The sequence below is a fragment of the Gymnoscopelus braueri genome (assembly GCF_963280865.1).
Source record: "Gymnoscopelus braueri genome assembly, chromosome: 19".
NCBI lineage: Eukaryota > Metazoa > Chordata > Actinopteri > Myctophiformes > Myctophidae > Gymnoscopelus > Gymnoscopelus braueri.
The window spans coordinates 19,606,672-19,625,679 of NC_137621.1; the positions used below are offsets into that span (position 1 = coordinate 19,606,672).

The 19,008-nt window shown below is 42.5% G+C and overlaps 1 protein-coding gene across 1 annotated transcript in view; it reads left to right on the forward strand.

Annotated features, from left to right (window-relative positions):
- The first annotated feature begins 3,880 nt into the window (after positions 1–3,880).
- Positions 3,881–19,008, forward strand: part of cUnh14orf180 (chromosome Un C14orf180 homolog) — a 29,113-nt gene continuing 13,985 nt past the window's right edge. Inside the window, exons 1-6 of the mRNA XM_080414509.1 lie at positions 3,881–4,275; positions 6,222–6,252; positions 12,297–12,383; positions 14,848–14,968; positions 17,111–17,141; positions 17,241–17,349. Coding sequence (XP_080270635.1) covers positions 4,123–4,275; positions 6,222–6,252; positions 12,297–12,383; positions 14,848–14,968; positions 17,111–17,141; positions 17,241–17,349 — 532 coding nt within the window. The 5' untranslated portion in view covers positions 3,881–4,122. The remainder of the gene's footprint in view (positions 4,276–6,221; positions 6,253–12,296; positions 12,384–14,847; positions 14,969–17,110; positions 17,142–17,240; positions 17,350–19,008) is intronic.

Consider the following 19,008-nt stretch of genomic DNA (forward strand, 5'->3'; position numbering starts at 1 on the left):
TGGGCAAGACTGGTGGCAGTCTCCAGTCCATAGCTTTTTTGGCAAGCTATTTCAATCGCATTAACCCTAGTGTTAATGTAAATGCAAATGTAAAATCTTATTCAAAATGTTAAAAAAAAAAACTTTTTATTGTAATTTTGGTTTTTCAAGAATAGCTAAAATAGCAGACCTACAAGCTCACAATGTGTCGCATCACAATGCTTTGTGATAGATATTTTCGCTATTTGTTGTATGATGAAGTACTACAGTAGCCTACTGTAGCTATAGGGCTTAAGTGGTTTAAGATGTAGCTAGCTAAATTACCAGTTACTTTTCATAAAAAGTAAGTGAACTACACTAAAACTCTCTTTTAAAATTCTACTAGTATCTACTGTAGCTACACTACCTTACTTAGTAAAAGTTGCTACCATTGACCATGTGGTATGGAAATGTGTTTGAGGACATGTTATGACATTGAGTGATTGAATAAAACGTGTGGCGCTACTAATTGATCTCTCTTTGATTATGTGATGGATAATCTTCACATGCAAAATGTCCATATATAGTGTTTTTCTTCTCTGTGTGGAAGGTCTTGGCCTCTCCACAAGATAAAGTAACTTGAGAATCTCAGGAGGGTTATGTCGAAAAAAGCACTTTATGTTTGTTGTCTTCAAAACAGTTGAGTTGGCATATTGTAGCAACGGGCATAACTGCTGTCACTCACAGAGAATAAAATATTCCATACCAGACTCCCCTGGGCTTAACCAGAAGTGCATGGAATGGCAGTATACTGTATACACAATGTAGTAGATATAAATAGTAGATGCTGATCTAGGGCCATGCGCAGTGTCATGAAATGACACAAGGCCATGGAACACGCAATGCTCCTCAGCAAACCTGCTGGACTATGCAAAATGGATTATAACAACAAATGGTTTATTAAATCAGCTGAGATTTATGACCGTCTGGATTGAGGGTGAAGGGAGGGGAATACTGCAGCTGTGGATGTTGATACTTGAATGCAACAAAATGACATGTTAGATTTCCAGGCCATGACTTATCCTATAACTTTTTTTGTAGACTGTGCTAATGGTCTTTTTTATTAAGCAACAAAAAGCATTAACAAAGTCGTCTTCGTTAAGTTGTGTTGCCATGCTGTGGTAGTGTTAGGGGTAATTATCTCCGCAATGGGGAGAGAATAGCCAATATACGCACAGTATGTAGGGATTTTTCTCCACAATGTTGTAATGCTTAATTTCCCGCGATGCATTGTGAGCTTGTGCGACACCATCCTACAACAAAGTATAGATCAGGCTTTGTTGCAGGGCCTTGATTGTGTCTGCTTACCATACATTTAGATTAGCCTGGCGTCTGGACCTGTCTGCACACCGGGGCTCTAGACACTGTTTACCGATCATTCTGATGTATTTGTCTACCAACTCCACACGACAGGCAATCAATATTCCAATTACAGGTGGATTCCCACTCTAGCACCACTGAGCAGTGAACATCAATCAATATCTTTGTCAAAATGAATGCCACCATATGTACGAAGTGTCTAGGGCACTAAAGCCAAATGATCAAAGCTTTCTTTTACCGATAAGTCAAGTAATATATTCCATCAATACTATCAATTTATGTCATGACATCAAAAAGAAAATGCTTAAATAAATAACAAAGCAGAAATCTGTGGTGGGCAGGTTTTGACTCGCACCATTACATTTATTGTCAATGTATACTGATGCATAGCACAGATGGAAAGGCATTTTAAATGTTCACCTCAGAGAAAGCATCTGTTTCTGTGTTTTATGTGATGCCATGCTAGCGTTCATTCTATAAGTGTTATGGAGCAGCCCTGAAGGGTTTGTCCTTACTATGATGGGTTTCAAGGGAGCAGTAATCAAGGGTGACCTTCAAACACCATGCAACATGAACAGAATCCTGGCAGTGGAGGTTGCCCTCCGTTGTAGCCCCATGAGACTTTAACCTTACCCCAAGGAGTGTGTAATAGTTATTTAGCTTTTAACACCAGAGGGGAATTGCAACAAGACAACGACAACCCCAAAAATAAGATATTGATATTTTACTTATTACTGTACATGCATCTTATAGTTTATGAAGATAACTAGTGCAGCCCTCATCTAAATCCATAGGAGGTAAATGAGCGTGAAAGCTTGCCCTTGTTGCTGATTGGGTTTCCTCGCACGTGGCTGTCAACACAAGTTAACGTGGGAAGTACCTCGTCACCAGAACTGATGTGGTGTGGTGACTGTGTGTCGGTTGTGATTGGCTGGCTTCTAATGAGGAGATGGAACCCTCTGTCGTCCCTTTACATTCTATTCTTGTGAATATGGTCAGTTAAGAACCAGTATTCCTCCATCACAATCACAACCTACGACTTTGATTCTTTTTCTCTCGACATGCCGGCTCTTTACTCTACTCTGTTGACATGGCAGTAAAGGGAGGAGCATCACCTTCCTCTGGGTGGACTGCGAGCAGTGTCCTGCATTAGCATAATCAAATCCCACGGATGCCCCCGATGCCATTAGTCCACAATGAACACTTTCCCAGGTCCCTGAGTCTGACCTGCCACTGCAGTGTTGTTGCTCTCTGATCCCCGGTGCGCTGGCATTCACAGCCATTAAAATCCCGTCCTGCTCAGCCAGGTGAATCGGACACTAATGGAGACTGACTCTGTCCATTTGGTTTGTGTTACCACATTCATTTCCTCCCAGAGAGAGTGTGTGTGTGTGTGTGTGTGTGTGTGTGTGTGTGTGTGTGTGTGTGTGTGTGTGTGTGTGTGTGTGTGTGTGTGTGTGTGTGTGTGTGTGTGTGTGTGTGTGTGTGTGTGTGTGTGTGTGTGTGAGAGAGAGTGAGTGGGAGGTGCACAGAGGCATGGAGGATGACAGTCCAGCTCTGGGAGACTCCATCAAGAACTTCCTTTAATCATCTGAATCATCTCCGGACTGGACGATGTGGCCATATCTCTCCCCTCTCACGTTGCCCAGTCACAGATTGTCCTCCACCCCAACGTTGATTAGCAGAGTGTGAAAGGAAGTATGCAAACATCCGAAGGCAGTGGTGCTCCTCGTGGATAAATATTTGTTGTCCTTGTTTGAATAGTGAGAAGCGAACTGTGCGGTTTCTAATGACTGCATCTGCAACCGCTGTCTGCCTCGCTTTATCACATTAATACAAGCCACTGGTCTCCCTGTGCTGATATTACTGTGGAAAACATGCTCACACAGCATTTATTCTAGACTGCTTGTTAAACATTAAGGGTTGGTGCATAATTCTAAGCTGCCCATTCTCTCGTCCATGAACCATAAGTAGGATAGTAAAAGTACATTTTGCCCTCACAGTAATGAATGAGCATAATATGCACAGCTCTTTGAATATTCATTTCCGGGGAAGAATTGGGTCAAGGCACCGGCTGAAATTAGATCAAATGAAACAAAATCATATGATCGTAGGAAGATACTGTATGTGATGACGTATGTTTTAAGTCGTAGCGCTGCAGTCCATTAGCAGTTTAGAAGGCAAGCCATCCATAAAGCATTGCAGTTTGCATGTATAAAGAGTGGAGAGAGAGAGAGTCAGAGCTCACTCAACAGCCTGTACCCATTTCCTGCATGCCGGGGCTCTGCACATGCTGACTGAGCTACTGTATGCTAGCAGAGCTGCGATTGGACCAGAGCCCTGCCATTCACAGAACAAATCCCCTCTGACTTCCCCTCTCCTCCTTTCCTAATGCAGCCTGTGAGGGGATGGAGGGAGGGAGGGGAGGGGAAATGTGCTCTGTGAGTGTCTCTCTCTCTCTCTCTCTCTCTCTCTCTCTCTCTCTCTCTCTCTCTCTCTCTCTCTCTCTCTCACAGCTCGCTCCTTGCCACCTGTCCTTGACTTTACTCTGGAGAGAGACGGAAGCTAAGAGCGGCGCTCTGTGCACTTCTCCTCCGACTCCTCCTCGTCTGTGTTTGGTTGCACACACGTGAGCCACGGATTCTTTTAATCTCTCTCGTTCTCTCTCTGTGTTTCCCACCCTGCCTGTGGCGCTTCAGTGGAGTGGCGAGGTGAGAGGAACGTTTGTCCTCGGCCCGGCGGAGCTCCGATGGGAGGCAGAGCTGCCTCTGGTTGGGACTGGGGATGCTAGGCGGGGGGAGGGAGGGCCTGTTTGAGCTGGGACAGCAGCTTCAGCAGCAGGGGGAGTATCAGGCCGCTCTCCACTGCTTCCTCAGCTCCCTGCTGGGACTCACCCATGTGCAGAGCTTTACCTCTCTGCCCAATTGTCTTCACCAGGTGAGCCAGCAGCAATACACACACCACACACACACACACACACACACACACACACACACACACACACACACACACACACACACACACACACACACACACACACACACACACACACACACACACACACACACACACGTGTATGCATAGACACACACGTGTATGCATAGACACATGTGCATGTGCATGCATGCGCACGTGCGAGCGCACATGCACACACACACACACACACACACACACACACACACACACACACACACACACACACACACACACACACACACACACACACACACACACGCACCACATACTGTATACCCACACACTATTTGTCCCTCTCATTCTCTCTCTGCCTCTGATACACACACGCACGCACACGCGCACGCACACACACACACAAACTACCATACAGTACATGTTAATACATGTCCATCACACATGTACAATACGTTTGAATTGTACACATTAGCTCATTTAATGTATGAATGGGTGAATGTAATGCACACTGTTCAGCACTCTGGAGAATGACGCTATATAAATGCACCTAGTGCACTAGTGCACGTTTGTTAATTCAGTTTTTCTCATTTAATGTGACATCATTTAGCACATATTGTACAGTTAGCATGAAAGCAGAGATTGAAAAGCACAGATTATATGTTCAACCTTGACATCTCTAATATCAATGTCAAATGTGACATGTACAGTTTCAACAGTATGCAGGTTGTTCATATACTGTAGAACGCTGCTCATTTGAGTCATGTCCTCTGTGTGACTGATAGTGTGATCATTACTGCTAAATGAGCTATCTGATGCACCACTATCACTGTCACTGTCCCATTGTTAGCAAACACTACACAGCATTCATACATAGTAGTATCTATGCTCATTGGAGACTTGCAGTGTTGTCTGTGCTCTGTGTCCAAGCTTATGGAGTTTTGTTTCATGGTTTGATGTCATGGCCTGATGTCATGGCCATGAATGTATTGGCATTTCCGTGTTAGGCCATAGGCTTAGTTCATTTTATTGCCGGTGTTATTTTGCAACGGCTACATTGTTGTAACTCCTATTTAAATCCTCTGCAGAAATATCCCAAATATCAAAACATAGCCTTTACTCCAGAGCACTGGAATGCATGGCATGATGTTGACCAGACCCAGGGGGAGAGGAAGAAAGCTTAAGCTTGCTTTGCCTGCTAATAGCTTCACACATATCATTGCTGTCGGGTAGAAACCTTGTATTGTATGTTCAAAACTGTTACTTTTCAGGAAATGTTTTCAGGAAAAGAACCTGTGTTCCAATGTTTCCAATTATTACATCATATTTTTTTCACAAGCTATTTTTTTTATAATTTTCATTGGTTAAATATTTATAAAATCCACAAACAGACTTAACCACTTTCAACCTGTCATCCCTATTTTGGGCATGTCGTAATAGGCAAAAAAACGTAAAAATGGTACCCAATGCCTTCCTGCTTGGCACTCAGCATAAAGAATTAGATTGGGGTAGTCCCTGCGACGTGACTGGCATCATGTCCAGGGGGTGTACTTGTACATCATTACCAGGGGGTGTACTTGTACATCACGCTGCCTCATGCTACAGAAACAGGAGATGGGCTCCTGACCTACTGTATGGGCCACATGGCTCGGGAACCATTGTTTCCCAAGGCTACTTACTTACAAGATGCTGTAATGGCTGATCTACAGTATATCTGTTAGGCTTGTACTGTAGATTGGCTATTTTTGCACTTTTGTGCGATACGGTCATACAACAAAGTATAAAATGGGCCATTAATTTATGAAAAAACATAAAAAGATGAAATATGGAGATGCAAGGTTTCTGCCCGACAATATTATACTGTACAGTAGTCCTACAGGATTGAGAACGATACAGGAAATTATTAAACATTTTTTCCCATGTGCATGTCCAACGTTTGTTTTTGTGATTTACAGATTGCGGAACTCTTCATCGCAGAAAAGAATTGTATCCTTTTTCTCCGGGAGTGGAGGTCCACTTTATCTCTGTCATTCTTTACAGTATGTGAGCATTTTCTTCACTTTTGCTTTCAGCCTCCCCTGAGGCCTGTGAGTGCTAGCAAACCAGGCCAACTATAGAATTACAAGTCTCTTTCAGTGAGGCTAACGCTGAAAGCATCGCCAGCAGGAGCGGGCATGGTGAATGCCAGCACAAAAGTGAGTGGTGTGGAACCTAATAGAAAATAGAGTAAACTGTGTGTGTGTGTGTGTGTGTGTGTGTGTGTGTGTGTGTGTGTGTGTGTGTGTGTGTGTGTGTGTGTGTGTGTGTGTGTGTGTGTGTGTGTGTGTGTGTGTGTGTGTGTGTGTGTGTGTGTGTGTGTGTGTGTGTGTGTGTGTGTGTGTGTGTTCTATAATAACACATTTTCTACCAGAGTGCCTAATGGTTTTCTGAGGAGCTCAAGCTGTGTGCCTATATCTCTTAAGAGGATTCCTGAGTCCTTATCTCTGTGCAGCACTGCGCGGGTGTGAGCTCTCATTAACCTGTATAATCCATTCAATCCGGGAATGCATATATGTGCGTCATTTTTAGATTTTTAGCTATAACCATTATTTTATACTTTGGGCTATTCAAAAATAGCAGATCTACAAGCTCATAGCGCGGCACCGTGTGCCCCGCTACGAGCTTGTAGATCTGCTAGATTTTTGAACAGTCTTGAACATTTGTGCACATCTTTGAATACATATATTTTTGGAAACAACATTTTTAACTTTGCTTCTGGAGGTCCCTGGAGCAAAATATTTGACAAATTAAAAAATATATATATTCAAAGATTTGCACACATTTTCACGATTCTTCTAAAATAGCCAAAGACATCTAAAATGACAGAGATGCGTTCCCGGTGTGAATGGGTTAATGCGCTGCCTTCATTTCGCGTCGCCTCCGCATTGTTTCGATGGACCACGGCAGTGGAGGGCATCGTGGAGAGAATAGTGAGGTGTCACGTTTCGGGATATATAACCCCCGTGTCTCTGGTCCCCGATACTGAGACACTGCTGCAACACTTTACGCGCCAGCTCATGTTATCTATCTGAGTTGAGACTATGCCCTTCACTACCCATCTCTCCCAAAATAGGTCGATTTGCTAGGCTTCACTTCATCAATAGGCCCCTCTCAGAGTGAGGACCTATCAACTGAAGAGCCTCGTTTATCATGGCTAGATTAAGTCTTCTGACAGTGACATTATGAATAGTAAATGATGGAATGGTGTCATGTCATGTCCCTGGTGGCGTTGTATGAGTGTCGTAAAGTACTATGTTACATTCTTTTACTTTTAGTGTAATGTTACAGCCATAAAATTTAATTTAACTGCACGCTACAGTACATGGATGTATTACATTTAGAGGGTCTGTGAATGCAGAGAAGTGTTTAAAACAAATATTTGATGTAATGAGTAAATAAGAATTCATGAAGAGTTTATGTCAAACCTCAACATTGTTCAGATTCAAGAAATTATTCCTAAACCATTATTTATTCATTACTTTTATAGCAAAGACTGAAATTACATGATCAATTGTCATTGCGCACCATAGGACGTTTCATTGTATTGTCGACAACAACAGTTCTCATGAGCAAAAGACAAGCTTGGCCAGTTATATTGTGGCCTTTGTGACTGTCGTCTAGGGAGACAGGTTAACGGTCAGTGTGCTGTAACAAGAGACAAATGGGATGGGAATTTGTCTCACAGGAACTGAGATTGTATAACTAAAGTGTTTGTAGCATCATTTTAATGTTGATGTGTCGGGAACTGCCCATAAGTCCGACATCCCATTACTCCGACTACGTGGCTTCACGCGTGGTTAGGGATTTTGTTAGTAATGGGGCGAGTCGGACCAACGCGCCACCGGAATAATGCGCCGTCGGAACAATGACATAGCACCAATGTGTCTGGGTTTAACCCTAGCATCCCTATTCTGGGGTAAACATTTGCAGAAGATATCTGCAGATGTTGACACGTAACACGCTGAAGCTCACAACGTGTTATGCTGCGAGCTTGTAGATCAGCTGTTTTTGGCAAAGAGATTTAATGTAGAGGGGCGAAAGGTGCATGCCTATTATAGACCCCTGGGGGACTATGGTCGAAGAAGTATATAGGTTTTAAGTGAGAATTTCACATGACCTGGTGGGTGTAATCATACCTTGTGCTGACATACTGGCTTTGATCCACATGAACGCATTGAGTGAGGCTGATATTGGAAGTGTCATTATGGCTTAAAGTCTGCAGGGCTGCTATCAGAACTGGCAGTATCTTGAAGTGACCTTTGTCCTGAGCCAAAAAGGCTCTCACTTGGCTGGTGAGTGTTTATTGATGTCTGTTTCAGGGGCAGTACATTGATCTGTCAATTCGACTTTGATCTCAAATAAAAGAAAGATTACAGTAGCTCATTGCCTTGGTTGTTGTTTTCACGCCAGGCTAAAAATATCAAAGCAGCCAGCTGGAGTACCTCTTCGCTGTTCTGACCTTTGATAGCTGCTGTTGTTTCTAATCCAATCCTCCATATAGTTCTGTTCATACTCACCTTGTAGTCCTTGCTGCCAGGTGACTCCCCCCAGACACTGATTGCTCCCAGCCACTGACACAGATTCAGTGCATTTCTAATGATACTACAATTACTCCCTCAGGAGGATTTGCTCAAAATAACTCTGTATAATACTGTGTGTACTCTAGTGTGTGTATTATTTTGTTGTCTCGCGTAGTCAGATGATCAGAGATCTCCGCCTACTGATACATCTAGTGACATCATTCAATGTAGTAAGTTAGCTTAAAGGGGAATACCACTCATTTTCAACATTGAACCAATATACCTTAGAGCTGTTGTCTGGAAATAAGAAAAAAGTCCCCCCCCCCCCTTCTGTGTTGCCTAGAACTGGAGAATCGATTGTTGGGGTCATGTGATCAGTGACATACGGAAGGTGTACTCTTTGGCCCGCCTTCTAGGCTGCCTCATTCACTAGAATGGGGAATCTCACTTCCAACTGAACCAGTGCGACTTGTAGTAGTTTATAATGGCATATGGTTACATATCACATTTCACAAGACATTGTACTTGTAGATAATAGAAATCAATTGGCTGAAAATGCTCAAACAAGTCTTAACTTTATATTCAAGTCGCACTGTTTCAGCTGGAAGTGAAATTCACCATTCTAGTGAATACAGCAGCCTAGAGGGTGGGCCAAAGAGTACACCTTCCGTATGTCACTGATCACATGACCCCAACAATCAATTCTCCAGTTCTAGGCGACATAGAAGGGGGGGGGGACTTTTTTCTTATTTCCACACAACAGCTCTAAGGTATATTATGACATGGTTCAATGTTGAAAATGAGTGGTATTCCTCTTTAACTGCATTCCAGCACCAATGCAAAGACTGTAGGGTGGATTGTTTTTCAAAGCTGTAGGTTAGAGGCTGTTTTCGCAGCTGTTCTAGCAACTACTGGACATTGAATGGTAGGCGGAGATCTCGATCATCTGGCTACATGTAATCTCTCAAGACAGATTCTGCTAACAGGAGGGGGTGCCCCTAGAGGCAAAAACAAAGGGGGACAAAATATTTTTCTTCATATAATGAAATGGGCCAGATCTGACTGTCAAATCTACCATTTTATGTATTTTATATGTGCCCACCTGTTTAATTGTACATATCATAACAGTTGAACTTGTATATACCTCATTGAGGTGGGGGTTCCCACTGCTTGCATATGACGTAAGAACAAAATGGCCACGTGACAATACGGTCAATGGCTATCAATAGTCATTCAGCATGACTATTGATTGTCCGTGCTTTGCATATGAATTAAAAGTACCAGAAGGACTTTGGAGTGCTGGCTATTGCTTTATTTGCTTTATTTACAGTCATTCTGCATCCCTCTGCCTTCATGGCTCTACTGTTTGGCATTACTCACCAGCAGCAACACCTTTTTTTGTAAATGTTTTATAATTTTTCCAGGTAGAAAATTCAAAGAACAAAAAGACAAATATGAGAAAGACACAAAAATAGAATGAAATGAAAAAAATTAAAAAAATACAAACAAAAGTACATAAAGAATTGTGTTGAGGTGGGTGTTACAACACAAGGATTAACATATTAACAAATTAATTTTTTTTTTTTTTTTTTTTTTGCAAGGTTTGTCATTCTTTTCATTAGCTCAAGGTAGGTCTGTTGCTCTACATGGATGATATAGCCTGGCTCTTTTGTACTATTCCTTTTAATGAGGTCTGCACTGTACAGCACTTTTGGACGACCGTCCTGGTGGCAAGATGACATAAACCAGCTGTTACGGTTCTCACTTCTGTGGTCTCCTGGTGGGGACTAGTGGAAAGCTCTCAACTCCTTAATTTTAGCATGGATCTGGCCGAAAGCCCTGTTGGATACTATTCTGCTGAATTGAAGTTTAATTGAGCTACTAAAATAAGACAGTGAAGGACATGGAATCACTAAAGATAGAATTTACTCTTCTTTACATGTGCAAGAGGCCTGCCGTTAAATAGGACAGGCAGGCAGCAGAGTGTTTATTTTAAGCCTATTGTCTGTGCCAGTGGTCTTTAAGTTCACCTGTCAAGTCTAAATGGTGTCACTTTACAGCGGGAGGTGTTCTCTGTATGCGGAAAGCCTTTGAGACAATAAACAAGCTCTATTTTTAGTGGCTTTGAAAAGTTGTATCCTTTTATGGAAAATAAAAAAATAAAAACACTGCAAAATAGTTGCAATTGAGATAAATCCAAAAGAATTTACAAAGTAAAAAGACAAACCTAATCCATTTCAGAATGTATCTTGTAAATTGGATTCCTAATTACATTATTATTACAGACAATAAATGCTTTTCTAATACTTATTGAATGTTCATTCAATATTTGTGGACAGCTCTCTCCTTAAAGGTATCATGACATTCATGTTTACACCACATTCAGAGTCTTTGTCCTGGTCCTTCAAACGTGTACAAAAAGTTTTAACTGAAAATTCCACTCCAGTGATTCACTGTAGGTGTTTTTGTCTCACATTTCTAAAGCCTTTTCATCTGCAATGAAAAAAGAAATCTTTGCCTGCGGGTGTCGCTGGTGAGGGATTTTGCCTGTCAATCATCGCCTCTGCTCCGCCCCCCCCAAAGGAAAGGATAGGGGAGGGGAGGGGCGAGGAGGAGAGTGGGCGGGATTAATTGACTGTGACCTCACTGTCGAAGGGCCAAGCTCAGATTACTTTTCAGCCTTATTATTCAGAAAACCCCAGACCACAGAAAATCCACTGAATGTTCAAAGTTCAGATTTTTTGGGTGTAATTGAGGTCATAAAACCCCCCAAAAAACATAAAAAATAAAAAAAGTGAAAATGAATGTCATCGAACCTTTAAGCTAGAAACCATGTAATGGTGTGATCAATGATGTCATCAAGAATTAAAACCTTTAGTTGCTCTATTGACCATCAATATCAGAAGGACTTTATTTACTCATTCAGTGTTTGTGTTAGCTATTGCGTCCAAATGATCTTCATCTTTATCATACTGGTTAGAAATAGAAACTAGACTTGACTGGTCACCCCTGTAATAAACCCAGTTGCACGTACAAGGTTGGTTGCATTCAAATTGTATGTAACTCCTTTGCTTATTGTTGATAAAGAGGTGGCTGTGGCTCAGGAGTAGAGGTGCCGAAAGATTCCCTGGCTCTTCCTGGCTTCAAGTCGAAGTGTCCTTTAGTAAGACACTGAACCCCAAACTTGCCTAGGCTAGCCAATAGTTGGTGAATGTATGGGTGACCATAGAGTTTTGACTTTCCATTAGTTTATTCACATAAATGAATTATCTTTCATGCTAAACTTTGTATAAAAAAATCCATACCTCAAGTTTGGGGCTCAACAGTCACCGACAATGAAAGCTTGCATTTCTGTTTTACACCTAGAACAATGAAACATTGTATGAATGACAAGCCTGGCGACAGGTCTGTTTGTGACAACAACAACTAACTAATCCTGTAGCGACAGTGATCCTTCACCCATATAAACAGATGAGAAAGCCCTGCAGTTCATCCAGGCTGAGAAAATGTTCTACGAGGTGGCACTGATTGAGCTCACCGCCCTTCAGGGCAGCACAGGCAAGTACACTAGCATGTTTTCTACCGTAATGGATGCTTATGGAGAGCACACAGTACAGGATCTATAAGTCTGTGATAGTTTGAACTTGGATCTGGTTATTTTTTATTGTTCTTTTGTCTACAATCTAGGCAGACATACAGACAGACAGACAGAGACAGACAGATCTTTATTGATCCCGTAAGAGAAATTCAGTTGTGTCAGGACAATACGGTCTCAACAGAAAATGTACAATGGATACTTAATGACCATAGCAGCACAGCGTAGTCTACCTTGTATTGCATAAATAGGGTTGGGAGTTTAAATGCTGGTTGTTTGGAATCAGCAGGTCTGGGACGTTGAGGAATACACTCCCTGTTCACTTAACAACCATTGTTCAAGTAAGGCACTTCACCCCCATCAGGCTGCTAAAAGATTAACAGCTGATCTGATGTGCTTGTATCGCCCAATTCACAGGTGTGAATTTACATAACTGTATAAATGTTGACCTAGGGTGTGTCGCTAAAAGAAAGCTGCCCACGTCTGACTACGTAACCTGAGTCAACAAAACTCCAGATGGTCTTGTATACAACAGAGTGTAGATCACTATACCGTTGGTGCGAAAAGCACATCCGTTTCCACCGTGAGCAGAACAGAGCTCCGCTTTGACCTCAGTTCATCTTTATTTGCTGTAAATCTGGCGGAGCTCTGAGCAAGCGTTCGCAGAAGCAGCCAGCCATTCATCACCTGCTGCTGCCTCTCCAGACGGCTGCCTCTTCCTCTTCCTCTTCCTCCGTCTGCTGCTGAGGCAGCAGCAGCCCGCTCTTGCGTGGGCCGGGTGGAGGAGTTAGGAGACAGACGTAGTGGAAGACAAATGGCTGCTCTCGGCGTTATATCATTAGCCGCTGCATGGCACCGCGGAACACTGAAGCCCCTGATTCAGCACTACTCCCTTGGATTGAATGCTGGTCGTCTCCAGAGGCAGCGCCCAGGACGCTGGCATCCTGCTCGCTCACCAGCCACACTGTAGAATCCTGGGTTTAACTCTGAAAGTGTACAAATGTAATCAAATGGACCTGTAGGGGTTACATTTTGGTTACATTTGTAGACTGCACCCCAGTACCTGCACTGAAATATGCTAATTCTACCTGTATGCTGGTGAAGGCCAGCACATTATGATGATTACACACTTATGTCAGATGAGTTGTACCTCAGAAATGTGATCCTGTAGTCTCCTGATGAAGCAGCACATGGCGCCACAAGCATATTCCACATGCTTACACAGACCTATAATTAATCTGTATATTTAAGTACAGATATTGGGGTGAAGGACAGGTCAAACCTCCAGTAATATATTACAACAGGTTATACACAGTAAGATGATTTCACTCTGCAGTGTCTTTGCCAAAATATCAGCCCATTCCATTTCTTGCAATTCATTTCTCCTTTAATTTTGGCTGTGGCACCAGCATCTGTCTGCTTTATATTATTTCCATCGTTTACCGGTGGGCTTGAATGAGGACAGAGAAATAGTTCTCTCCATCTCCACCCATAATTGTCTTTGTGTACGTGTGCAGTGTGTTTGGACTGCAAGTGTGTTGTGTTTGGTTTGGTGTGTGGGTGGGAGTGAGCAGAGTAATTCGCCTGCGGTCTCACCTGATGGGCTGTGGTTGCTGCTGCTAGTTTGTGTGTGTGTGTTCGTTTCAAAAGAACTAGTTCATTGCCGTGAATGTGAACGAGCTCGTTCACTTTCTGAAACCGTTACGTTCATGCTATTGTGCATGCCCCCATCCCCTCCCCCCGTACACAGGACGGGGGGAGGGGATGGGCGACGTAAAAAAAACGCTCTCGCGATGGTGTTTTACACCCATTATAAAACATACATTAACCACTTTAGCCCTATTTTATACCTAGGCTATTTGAAAATAGCAGATCTACGAGCTCACAACGCGTCGCATGGCGACGCGTTGTGAGCTTGTAGATCGGCTATTTTCAAATATGTTAGTACTTTTACTTTTGGTACTTTAAGTATATTTTTATGCCAATACTTTTGTACTTTTACTCAAGTACATTTTGAACACTAGAAAATAGTGCTACTGAACGAGAACGTGAACGAATCATTTGAACAAATCATCTCAGTGAACGAACAATTTCGTTCACGTTCACGGCAATGATTCGTTCAAACGTTTTTTTTCCCACCACTAGTGTGTGTGTGTGTGTGTGTGTGTGTGTCACAGAGTTCTAGTGGGCGTGGTGAGTGTGTTGTTTGACTCCCATATCCTCTTGTCTCTTGTCTCCGGTCCTCAGTTGGCCCTGCTCTGCTGTCCAGGCTTCACTTGCATCACCACACAGCTCTGCCAATCAGGGCAGATTGCCAGATCTGCAGGCTTTTCTTTCTTTTTTCTTTAAAAAAAAAAAACTCGGTAGATAGAGAGAGATAAGGTTTACTTTTTTACTGTGACTCCATGCCCTGCGTGTGTGTAACAGGGCCTCACGAGGAGGCCACGCTGGGCTCAGCAGGATGGACCACCCCAGAGGAACAGTCGGAGCAGGCGACTCAGGCCCAGCACCTGGAACGTCTGGCACAGCTCTGCATCATGAGCAAAAGGTAGGACGCTTCCGATCGGCCAGCTGATGTGTTTGCACAGTGTTCTGCTTGTTTAATTTAAAGTGAAACAAAATGTTTATTCTAGGGGCGTGTTGGATTTGTCATTTCAAAGTTTAAAGGGAGTTAGTGGTAGCATTGTATAACATTGTATAACAGTGTTATTGTATGTGAGAGTGCAATATGGGTGGATCTTATTCAGGATGACTATTTTTGGAAATAGATTTGAGCTACAGTATACAATATAGATAAAAACAATATTATGTATGTTTTTGTTTAGTTGTAGCCTGTATGCCAAATGTTTTGAACAGTGGACTGTTGTTCATACCTTTTCTGTCCTGTTTGAAGATTGGAGTTTTAGTTTTTGTTTGTTTGTTTTCACCAAATTTTACCTTTGAAAACATAAAACCAAAAACATACACACACAAATGCTTATACTCACAAACCTTGTCATACTCAATGCACATACATTTTATTACTGTTGTTATTGTTGTAAGTTGTTTTAGCACCGTATTTTTCCGGACTTTTCCACTTGTACCTGCTGTATAATTAGTGACAAAAAACATCTTGATTCACGCACGCACGCACGCACGCACGCACGCACGCACGCACGCACGCACGCACGCACGCACGCACGCACGCACGCACGCACGCACACAGCCACACACACACCCACACAGCCCCATACACATGCACACAGCCACACACGCACACACACACACACATACATGCATGTACACACCCCTTACCAGAATGGAAATTGTTGTCTCCCATTAAACTCCCATACCAAGTGTTTGATTTCTGGTCACCATGTGAAAAAGGCAGAGTTGAATTTCCCTGTTGAGGTGGAGAAAAGAGACACCGTGCACTATCTGAGTTTCGAGTGTTGCCTGCAGAACACATTAACTGGATCTGGTGTCTCCTGTTGCAGGACTACTTTGTTAGGCCATAACACATGCACACACTTTTTTTTTATCCATCTGTTGTCATTGTTGGGATAATGCCATTTAACCTGATTGCCTGAAAGGGTGGCGGAGGGCGGAAGGTTGCAGGGGTGGAGCGTTCCGGTCGGGCACGGTCATTCGTCAAGGCAAGAAATCTAGTTAAACTTGAATGAGATGTACCGCGGGTGCATGACTGTACCCAGAGTCTTGGGTTTCTGGGTAAATAAGGACAAGCTGGAATTTGCTACGGCTCTTTAATTTCCTAGAGAGAGGAGTATAAGAATTGTGGTAAGAAATAGTGTTTTGTTATTTAGGGGCTGGTTGCTAATTATTGCTAATGCCTCCATGCCCGCAGTCAAACCTCTCTTGTGGACAGGAAGTTGTAATCCTTCCTGAATCTTTCAGTAATGTGGTAGGAAGTCCTTTGGGCTGGCGAAGGGCTTCTCTGTCTTTGACGATCGGATGTCCTCCGAGGACCTTCTGAAGCAGTGTAAACCAACACCTGGCCATTACTAATTGAAGACAAGTGTAGTTTTGGAGCAGTGATGCTGACATCTGTCACACTAAACAGATCTTGCTCTACATCCATACACACACGTGAGGGTGATGAATGCCCCTGGCTGGCACTACCTGCCGGGAGATATGAGCAGAACAGCTGGTGCTTGTTAAACGTGCCACATTACAATACCAGTGTGTTCACCTAGCTTAACCCCAAAGAGCAGAGGGCTGCTGGTGGTGGGGCACAGTCCAGTAAACAAACCTGTAAGCGCCATGCCTTTGTGTAATTCTCCCTGGAGGCAAGATTAGGACAGTTGGTTCTGGCAGAGAGAGAAGGTTTCCACTTCCTCCATAAGGGCAGGTCTAATGCCGGCGGTCTCATCCCACTCTAATCACAGCACACGTATGATTAGATTTGTCATTCCGCTCTGCCCCAAACACTGAAATAGATATGCCTGACTGACAATGCAGCATGCAACACTAAGCTTAATTAAGGTCATCCTTTGTGGGCCTCTCTGAAAAGATGTATTTGCGGGTTTAAATTGAACACGGGTGCCCAGAGCAGAGGTAGATTTCATCTCGTAACCCGGATTGAACCCTATGAGAGTGATGGATTGCTTTTCCTTTCAGCAGAATATTTTGACTCCACGGAGACACACAGAGCAAAAAATAAATGAACCCTCTCATCTTCCTTTTCTTTCAGACCCCACCTTGCTTTGGAATACAGTGGAAAGGTATGGGCTGTACTGCACTGCACTTCAGCTCTTTGAACAGATTCAACATTTAACACCACCCTAATGACCTCCAGTCATTAATAATAATGTGTCTCACAGGCCACTAAGATCCACCAGAGAACCTTTGGTAATGACCACCCCATAACAGCCAGGAGCCTGGAGCTGTTGGCCACTGTCTACGCTGAGATTGGCAAAACGGAGTATTCAGGTAAACACTCATCTGTGTGTTAAAGTCAACACAGCTCAACTTTATTGTCACATCACAGATTTACAGGTGTAAAAAACTGGGTGAAATTGTTTTATCGTACACGCTCCATCATTGCAGTTTCAAGAAACACACACACACACACACACACACACACACACACACACACACACACACACACACACACACACACAATGCACTTACCCACTTGCGAAGAATATGGTCCTTATATGATTTTTAAATTTGTCATCTTGCCAACCCCATTGTATCACTGACCCTTAAGTATTTTGTTCTCAATTGCATCTTACATGCCAGCGTGACACAAGAAGTAATGTCAGGGGTATAAATTGAAGGTCCTAGGTTCAAATCTCATCAACAACTTAATAAGCAACTAGAACAACTATGAAATCAAACTGGTCTGGTTCAAAACAGATGATTGATGGTTGAAATGCATCAATCAATAAAAAACTAAAACTACAATTGATGAAAGGTCAAACAAAAACAAAAACACCTTATCTCAAAAGGCTCTATCAAATGCCTTAAATAACTAGAATAGCTGTCAAAGTAATACAACAAAAACATTAATTTAATAGGAAATAACAAAAAATTGAATACTTAAAAAACTGAAAGAAACAGGAAATTACAATAAATGTAATGCTTAAATAATAAGAAAGAATAAGAATAAAAAATCACTTTGCTTAATATGTGCATTTCTTAATCTCCTCCCTCTTGAGGTGGGCTGCCTCCATGCTCCTCGCCTTACAAAGACCCCCAACCTTCGGATTGTGATGCCTCTCCTTTATTAACGCACCACCAGGACTTTCACCAATGAGATGTTTGAGGTCATATTTACGGTTGAAGGGAGATTTGACAGGTCAAAAGATGAAATGACATAATGACTGAATCAACAAGATACACCTACTGATGATCACGGTTAATTATGACACAACAGCACACATATGGCCATGTACAGTATATTACTGTAGTGTCAATTAATCACATAAGCATACAAGAAAATGTTTCACTGAGTGAATTTGAACCAACAACCTTCATAATGATTTTTCATTAAAAAATCTATCAAAATTCAAGGTTGCAAAAATATGTCAATTTGACATCTTTCAACTGCCATGAGGCCATGGGGAGGGTTTACAGAGGTCTGACAGTTTTTTTACCACTACAAAACGTTTGTGTGTATTTGACCATTGTCAACCATTGCTCTTCGGTGAAAGATTACAGCCAGCTACAAACATGGAAAAACATCTAGTATGAGCTTTAAACCCTCAACCTCTGGTATGAGAAGTGACATATCATAAAACTGCACCACTATTGTGTATTGTCTTGCATGCTCTTCAGCAGTGGTGGAAGAACTACTACAATTTTTTTTGCTAACTTTAGCCCCAGCATCCCTATTCTGGGAGGAAAGTTTGTCAAAAATAACAGATCTATAAGCTCACAAGTCACAACGCGGCGACGCTGAAGGCCATCCGGCCTGGCAAAAACACTTAACCCTATAACGCCAAACATATCATATATGATACACACATTACACTGATTTTTTTATAAATCAGTGTAATGAATACTTGGACCAAGAACCTGTTGTATCATATCTGACACATCCCCACTTCCCCCTGGACCATACCATTTGCACTGCAGGTAGTTACA